The 9,020-nt window shown below is 38.5% G+C and overlaps 1 protein-coding gene across 1 annotated transcript; it reads right to left on the reverse strand.

The window, feature by feature from the left end:
* Nucleotides 1–268: 268 nt before the first annotated feature.
* LOC126719658 (zinc finger BED domain-containing protein RICESLEEPER 1-like) lies at nucleotides 269–2,126 on the reverse strand. The gene is made up of 3 exons (XM_050422190.1): nucleotides 1,560–2,126; nucleotides 478–1,479; nucleotides 269–325 (listed from the first exon to the last, which is right to left on the reverse strand). Exons 1-3 carry the CDS (start codon nucleotides 2,124–2,126, stop codon nucleotides 269–271), a joined length of 1,626 nt encoding a protein of 541 aa, XP_050278147.1.
* Between the last annotated feature and the right edge of the window lie 6,894 nt (nucleotides 2,127–9,020).

Below are 9,020 nucleotides of genomic sequence, written 5' to 3' on the forward strand. Positions count from 1 at the left end.
GGCCCCAGATGGTATTAGAGCCATGCCCTAGTCGAAAGTGTGGGTCCCACATGCGAGGACACGTGTGCCTGTTAGGAGGGTGGATTGTAGTGACCTAAAAAGGGGGGGTCTTGCATTCCATAGAATCCCACATCGCCTAGGGAAGCACATGGGAATGTGTTTATAAGGAATGATCTCCCTTCAATGTGTAAAGGCCTTTTCCCTCACTGCTGTGTGCTTTGGGAGAGAAAAAAATCGTGAGGGGTATGGGCCCCAAAGCGGACAATATCTACACAGTTGAGGCGGGGTCCTTACAAGTCTTGCATTCTATGAAATCCCACATCACCTAGGGAAGTACATGAGAATGTATTTATAAGGAATGACCTCCCTTCAATGTGTAGAGGCCTTTTCCCTAGCGCAACCTGGGGAAGAACAAAATCATGAGGGGTATGGGCCCCAAAGCGGACAATATCTACACAGTTGGTGTGGGGTCGTTACAGGTTGTATGTTATCAGCATTTCTAACAAACTGATCAAACTCCATTCTACCTCTGGTTTTAAACTTTGAATTATTGCCACCAACACTACTACTACCTTCAGTGGATTTAGATGCACTTTGTCCAACATTGCTTGAAGTATAGTCCGCAACATATTCATTATAAAGTTCATATAAGGAATCATGAACACAATTAATGTTTCTAGCTACTTCAAACCCTTGATAGATCTTTGGAAAGGAAAAGTTTATCAAAGTCATTTTGAACCGAGGATCTAACACAACAGCTATGACCATTACAAAGTTGCATTCACCCCAATATTTGTCAAACTTTAACTTCATCTTACATGCCATAGCACTAATGTAATCATTTTCATCAAGTGACTTCTCATTTAAAACTTCTTTTATCTTCCAAACCTCAGGAAGGAATATATTTGCAGTTGGATATTCACTTCCTGATATGACATTTGTGACTTCTTCAAAAACTGATAAAAAATTGCAAACATGTTCTGTCCTATCCCAATCTTCATTACTAGGCAGCCAATTATACCCTGCATCTCTATCTTTGTACCTAGGGAACACCTCTTTAAACTCCAAGGTAGTAGCAAACATTGCATATGTTGCATTCCAACATGTGGGACAATCTAAGATTAACTTCTTGGACGGTAATTGCAATTGCTTTGCAATCTCACCAAACTTTATAAGACAAGCTTCTAATGCAAGTAGATACTTCACACTTTCACGGATATTTTCAATCACTGTTTCAATCTCACTCAACCCATCTTGTACATGAAAGATCTTGCCACCCAACATAAGCTTCCTTTTGATAGCATCTTTCAAAATTCTTAGAGTTGCATCATTATTGTTAGCATTGTCCAAGGTTATTGTACACACCTTGTTTTCAAGCCCCCAATCAAGAAAAGACTTAAAGATAGCATCAAAAATTACAACTCCGGAATGTGGAGGTGGTACATTACAAAAATTATAATTCGCTTTTGTAATTTCCAACTAGAGTTAACAAAATGACAAGTGAGACACATATACCCAATTTTTTGTCCAGATTTCCAAAAATCTGCAGTAAGGCTAACTCTATTTATACTACCAAGCATAGTCTTCAATTTTTTCTTCTCCAACTCAAAAGTAGAAATGCAATCGTTCCTTGCAGTATTGCGTGAAATTTTCTGGTAATATGGAGTAGCAATTTTCATAAAAACATTAAAAACCTCATGCTCCATCGTATTAAAAGGGTATTCATGCACAAGGATCATATGTGAAGCCTTTTCCTTGACCTTGGCATGGTCATACTTAAAGTTTGCTATTGCCACCTCACTTTCCACCCCACCTTCATTTACAGCTAACTGTTTTTGTTTCTTATCAGTTAGTTTACAACTTAGACAACCTTTCAAGTGCCTATGGTATTGTGTTGCACCATTATTACTGTAGGCAAGTCTTTTAAGGCAGTGAATACATTGAACCTTTTTTGTTTTATCAGGAAGAATAATTTCATTAAAGTCATTCCAAATCATAGAAGTCTTTTTCCTTTTCTTTTGTTCAAAAGGATTTTCTTCAAGTTTGACATCATTATTTTTTATAGATTCTTCATTCTCATCAATATTAATTACTGCATCTAGATTTTCAGTAGTAGGAGCATCCATTTGTTGACTCTCCACTTCACAAATCTAAATAAATTAACATTCCAAAACATATATGAATAAACAAGAAATCAAATTTGATATCCAAAAACATATAGCACATAGCACAAAACAAAGCTAAGTACAAAGAAACTATAACATTTTTAGTAGCTAACCCCAGAGGACTCTGCACCTTAGGAAAAGAAAAGCACAGACCCATTCCAAACTACATACCAGACTCCACAACCACAATCCACTAATTACAAAGTTAAGTTATTATCAAACGAATTCAACCAACAAGATTTTTCTAAGTTATATAGAAATTTCATAAACAACCATAACTTAGAAATCAAAATGATTTTGCAATATCAAACAAACTACAGTGCAAACAACTATAAAAATATATAGAAAATTTTTAAACATGAAAATTTACCTATGGTGAGAGAAGGCTATGAACAACTTGGAGGATGGAGGTAGAGAGAGAAGATGGTAGTGATACCAAATACTACACCGGATCTAGAGCTGTTGTCGGAGCTCTTTGCACACCCACTAGAACCCTTAAATTACATGGTGATTCGGTAAACACTGGAATCTAAATCCTCTTTGCTAGCATTTAACTCTTCCAAATCTAGGACTTGTTCATTTGTTGCAAAGAGATATAGGGCAGATTTGGTGGAATTTCTTGGACTCACGAGAGAGAGAGAGAGAGAGAGAGAGAGAGAGAGAGAGAGAGAGAGAGAGAGCTAATCAATTCTTTGTGAAAATTTGGGGAAAATAAAGAAACTAATGATAAAAGAGAGAGAGAGAGAGATTGAAGCTTCTCAAAGAAGCTTCGGCCTTTCAAAGAGAGCCTAAGAGTTTTAGGCTACAGACTACATAGGATAGACATGGACTCATTCAGTGACAGCCGAGAATTTCAGTTTGAATAAAACTGAATTGGGTTTTTTTTTTTTTTTTTTGGTTCAATGATAGAACTAAATTGTGAAGTTTTGGTAGAGAGAAGAAACTAATCTGTATTAAGATATAGTGTATTTAGATGGAAAGGATACTTAGTAAATGACTAAACTAGTAAACTGTAACACATGAAAATAATAAGAAAAGACAACAAAGGGACACCTAAGATGGTGAAGTCCAGCTGTATGCATGAAGTACTACTCTACTAGAGAACTCTAGAATTGAAATTTTAAAGTCTAGAAATATTTAGTAAAATATGGTGAAGTCCAGCTGTATGCATGAAGTACTACTGTACTAGAGAACTCTAGAAGTGGAAATTTTAAAGTCTAGAAAATATTTAGTAAAATATGGTGAAGTCTAGCTGTATGCATGTGGGAAATTTTATTATTAAAATATGTGTAATGTAAAAATATTTAGTTTATTTAGCAAATATGTATCAAGCCTTTTATCAAGCTATACACGAGTTTAAGCTTGGCTTGTGTTGTATCGAGCCTGATTGTTCACGAGCTTGTGCACGAACAAATTTTTTTGCTTAGGCTCGACTTGTTTATCAAACAAGCCGAAAACTAAGGCTTAAGCCTGGCTTATTTATAAACAAACAAACATGAACGAGCTTTTTATCGAGCTGAGCCCGAGTTGTTCATGATCGGCTTGGTTCGTTTACAGCCTCAAGTGAGTACAATCAGATCTTTATGGAGCCAGTAGATGCCCAGAAAACTGCCTTCAGAACACATTTTAGGAATTCCTTCTAGAAGGTGATGCCTTTTGGGTTAAAGAATGCATGTGCTACTTACCAAAAAACTATGACTTTGATCTTTGGTGATATGCTACCTAAACAAGTAGAAGATTATGTTGATGATCTTGTGGTGAAGGCAAAAACCCATTTAAGCACTTGTTGCACTTAAGGCAAGTCTTTGAAAGATGCAGAAAGCATAATTTGAGGATGAACCCTTCTAAATGTGCTTTTGGGCTATCCTCAGGGAAGTTCTTGGGTTTTCTTGTCCATCATAGGGGGATTGATCTGGACCCTACAAAGACCAAGGCAATAGTTGCACTCAGCCCCCCTACAACTTTGAAAGAGTTGAGAAGCTTTGTGGGAAAAGTTTATTACTTAAGACGATTTATTCTAGGTTTAGCTAAAATTCTAAAGCCTTTGGTGGAGCAGACTAAGAAGGGAGTGGCCTTCATATGGTGTGATCAATGCCAAAAGACATTCAAGAAGGTTCAGACAATATTGGCGGATCCTCATACAATGGTGGCCCCTTTACCTGGCAGACCTCTTTTGTTATATATAGCCAACACAGAGCAATCTTTGGGAGCATTGTTAGCTCAAGATCAAGAAGGGGTGGAAAAGCCAGTGTACTATATTAGCAGGCTTATGAAGAGACTAGAGTTAAGATACTCAACTGCTAAGAAGATCTGTTTGTCTTTAGCTTTTGCTATATCAAAGTTCAATCATTACTTCTTAGGGCATCATGTACAGTTGGTGACCAAGAGCAATCCTATGAAATATCTCTTAACCCACCCTCAATTGTCAGGGAGAATGGCGCAATGGTCCATCCTGACATTGTGCCTTGATATTAAGTGCATAAGACCAACTACCATCAGAGGCTAGGCAGTAGCTGACTTGCTAGATAACTTTCCTGGGACAAGTGATTTCTCATTTCCCCAATAGGAGGTTTTGGGGACAAAGGAACAAGAATGGTCAATGCATTTTGATGGCTCGTCCACATCTTAAGGGGGAGGAATAGGAGTGGTATTGAAGTCACTAGGGAAGGAACATACGTTTTCTTACAAGCTACATTTCCCCTAGTCTAATAATGAAGCAAAGTATGAAGCCTTGTTAGTAGGACTGAAGGCTGCCAAAAGACTTGGCATAAAGAAGCTGAAGGTTTTGGGGGATTCCAAGTTAGTCATTAAGTTGGTTAGGGGAACCTATGGAGTAAATAATTCTAGCCTAGCTGCTTACAGAGCTACGGTCTACGAGCTTATGAAACACTTTTTCTCCATAGAATGCAAAGTGATTAACATGAAGGAAAACAAGTTGGCTGATTCGCTAGTTACCCTAGCCACTAAGTTTGTGCTAAAGAAAAAAAAGATGACGCTTGAAGTGGAGAAATAACCTGGTCTAGTCCATGATGAAACTGTGCCTCCCTCAAGATTGGCGAGAACCCTTGTTGAAGGCAATGACTCAAGGAAAGTATGTTGGGTCAGAATTACCATCAAATATGAAGGATTTCCTCAAGATCAATGGGGATTTGTTTTACAGAGGAGCAGAAGAGTTGCTAATGAAGTGTGTCTTAAGACAAGAAGGGCTGACACAGTTGCATAGGTTACACTACGATATTTGTAGGGTAAACCTTGATGTTGGCTTGTACAAAAGATTGCAAAGGCTGGGGGTCTTTTAGCCAGAAATGGTAAATGATTCCAAGGAAAAGCAAAGGAGTTGCAAGACTTGTTCCATTGTTCCACCAGATCAAGCAGAAATGCTTAATGGTGAGATACTAGAGGAAAATTGGCAGGGTCCGTACTTGAGATACCTTTTACAAGGTGTACTACTTGCTAATCGATTGAAGAGAAAAAATTGAAAAGATATGTGACAAGATTCAAAGTAGTGGAGGGAAAATTATTTAAAAGAAGCTTCCAAGGAAGGTGGATGATATGTATTCCCACTAAAGAGACCAATGGCGTTCTCTCAAATTTGCATGAAGGAGAGCCAGCAGGACACCCAGGTGGGAAAGGCTATGGCAAATGGCTTTACACCAGGGATACTACTGGCTTATAATGTAGAGAGATGTCCAAGACTTCGCCAAGAAATGTCAAGAATGCCAAAGGTGAGGGGATGAGATACACACCAGCCATCAGAGTTTCCATCCAACTGTGGCTCTATATCCTTTCCATAGTTGGGGGCTGAATTTCATAGGTCCTTTAAATCCCCCTTTTAAGGGATGTATATGGATATTGGTAGCTACTGAGCTATTTACTAAATGGGTGGAAGTTGTGGCCATGAAGAAAGCAATAGGTAGCTCAGTGGCTAATTTATTGAGGGAGAATATAGTATGTCATTTTGGGGTATCAAGCAAAATTATTTCTGACAATGGCACACCATTCTTGAATAAGGATGTACGTCATTTAACAGAATGGTACTCCATTTCTCACATGACATCAACACCTTATTATCCCAAAGGAAATGGTCAAGCTAAGGCCTCCAACAAAAGATTGCTAAAAATATTGGGAAAAATGACTAAGGAGAATGGAAAGGGATGGAGAGAGGAGCTTCCTATAGCTCTGTGGGCTCATAGGACACAAGCTACATGAGCTTCACCCTTTTCTCTAGTCTATGGCATGGAGGCTGTCATCCCAATAGATTTGGTAAGGCCAGCAGTGAAGCTAGCAAAGATTTCAGGAGTACCTAGAAAAGCTACTTTGGAAATTGTTGAAGAAAAGCGCGATAATGCTGCCTCTCATAACCGCCTTTACCAGGCCAACATGAAGGCTAGGTATGAAGGCCAAGTTAAAGAAATAAGATTTCAAGTGGGGGAACTTGTTTGGAAAACTACTCCTCATGTATGAGGAGTGGCTGGAGCTGTCAAATACAAGTTTTCTTCAAAGTGGGAAGGACCTTACATAGTGGAATAAGCACATCAAACTGGACATTATTGGTTGAAAGATCAGGTAGGTATAAAGGCGTATAGCCCCATTAGCGGAGCTCACCTTAAGAAATACTATGCTTAATCTTGTAAAAATATCTTTTTGTTTCCATGATGTCAAACTAATGTTATGTTCCACAATACGTATATATCATTATAAACAAAGTCTTTCTATTCAGTTACTTCATATTCTACTATTCACGAAATGCATGCAAAGTTTAATGTCCTAATTGAATAAAGCATAGTAAAGTTTATAATACAATCATGTGGCCTTTCAAGACCATAACATATTACAACTTGAAAATTAAATAATATTTATGAGAGAATTAATGTTTTCAAAAGAGAAGTCTGGGTGACTCAGAGCTCCTAGCTCGCCTTCCAACTTTTCAATTTTTTTCCTCAAAGAACTGTGTTCTGCTATGACACCTTCTAACTGAGCCTGAAAGGCAAAACTGACTTCTTGCTTGGATGTCAATTCCACTTGATGTCTGTTAATAAATTCCTGGAGCTGAGTGATTGAAGTGCCATGTACCTCTAAAGTTGACTTTGTCTCCTTCACTTTGTTGATATAAGAGCTTTCTTTAGCCCTCAACTCATGGAGTGAAGACAAGGAAGCATGAATAGAGGGTCCTACCCTCTTTAAGTCCCTCAATGCAATGACTCGACTCTTTAGCTAATTGACTTTGACACTTAAGCCCTCAGCCTCACTCAGTGTGGAAAAGAAGTCATTAAGGGGAAGAGCCAGACAATCCTTTTTGCCTTTTGACTGTAGTTGGGACACTATAGACCCAATTTGCCCCAAAAGAAAGCCCCTAAGAGACGGTGTCCACTTGTCAGTATCCTTCATTATCTCAGGATATTTTGAGAGCAGTTGAGAATATGTTGCTCTCAGATTAGGAGAAAGCAATGAGAATAGTGGATCAGAGTTTGTCTTGGTGCCTTCACTTTCTTGGTTCTTGGAAGTAGCTTTTGTAAATTATTCTTTCTCCTGAGGATTTTTGGCATACACCTGATTTGAATCCCCCCTTTCAGCATTGGGTTCTTTTTCCTCATCAGAAGTCAATTCTTGCACAGAAGTCTCTTGGGTTAAAAGAATGACTTTTGTTTTGGTTTGAGCCTGAGGAACAGATTTTGTAACCTGTCAAAGGTCAAAAGGGAGAAAGGAAGAAAAGGTTACTTATAACATTGATTAAGATAAGATATTACAAAAGCAAAGTCATCATGGAAAAGAAAGTGTGTACCTTAGGTTTCTTTACAGAAGAAATTTTTGCACTCTTATTCCTCCTGGTGCCTGAAAGTTTGGCTTTGGTAGGGAGCTTTAAAGTCAAATCACCTTGAAAGCTAGATGGGACATCTACCCATTGGGCCCGACTCTCTCTCTCCAAAATTCCTAACACGCTCCCTAATATCAGACCACCATGACTTGAACTTGGGTAAAAGTAGTCCAGTTTTAGTGGGGGAGGTAAAAGGGATTTCGGGACTTGATACCAATATCTTGATGAGGTTTTCCCTTTTAAAGCCTAAGAAGGCCACTATAGCGGGCAAGACTAAAGTAGAGAAATGCCCCAATACACCTTGGTCAAAACCAAATTGGCAGACAAACCTATGGGGATTATAAGCTTGGGTTTCATATTCTTCTTGAAAGCGTGCTTGGAGGTGAGAAGGAAAGGCATAGGCAACAAAAGAAAGCTCTTCTTCAGCCCAAGGAGTATCCCTGTAACAAGAAATAGGGACACTCTCTAAAGAAGTGAATAGTGGAGGAAGCCCACCCTTCAAGGCAGAGTAGGGTCTGGCTGTCTAATCAGTAGGGTCATCCAACACTTTGCTAAGGAAACTGTTTGAAGACACCACCACCTTATTCCAATGCCAAGAACGTGGCAACCCTTGGGGTGATGGCAGACTAGTTTTATAAGAGCTTAAAACTCTAGGGACAAGGGCATAATTCCTAAAATGTTCCCATAACCATATTTGTAAAAATGCAACAGATGTAAAGGTTTCTACTTGAAATCTATCCCATGAGCATTGCAAGTCAAGAGTAAAATGATTTAGATGAGAATACAGAGTTCCTAAAAAGTAGGGAGCAAGGGGAAATGAATGTCCTTTGGCTAATTTAACAGCTAGAGAGAAATGCTTACTTAAAATCTTCTCATGAGGATATCCCTCAAATAGATGGTGAGATAATAAGAAAGAAATAAGGCTTTAAGTTCATAAGGGCTTAAGTTACCTTCTGCTACAACAAAGTTAGTGCCCTCCTTGAAAGAATCTGTATTGGCTTCCTTATCCATGCCATCAGCATACTCCCTCTAAAAGTATC

The sequence above is a fragment of the Quercus robur genome, chromosome 3 (assembly GCF_932294415.1).
Source record: "Quercus robur chromosome 3, dhQueRobu3.1, whole genome shotgun sequence".
Classification (NCBI taxonomy): Eukaryota; Viridiplantae; Streptophyta; class Magnoliopsida; order Fagales; family Fagaceae; genus Quercus; species Quercus robur.

Bases quoted from the DNA above. Each gene is read 5' to 3' on its own strand.
- LOC126719658 (XM_050422190.1), bottom strand. From the start codon at position 2,126: ATGGATGCTCCTACTACTGAAAATCTAGATGCAGTAATTAATATTGAT. The intron at 1,480-1,559 runs GTTAGCCTTACT...TGTTAACTCTAG, and splicing joins TGCTTGGTAGTATAAATAGA to TTGGAAATTACAAAAGCGAA. The intron at 326-477 runs GTAACGACCCCA...GTACTTCCCTAG, and splicing joins ATGCTGATAACATACAACCT to GTGATGTGGGATTTCATAGA.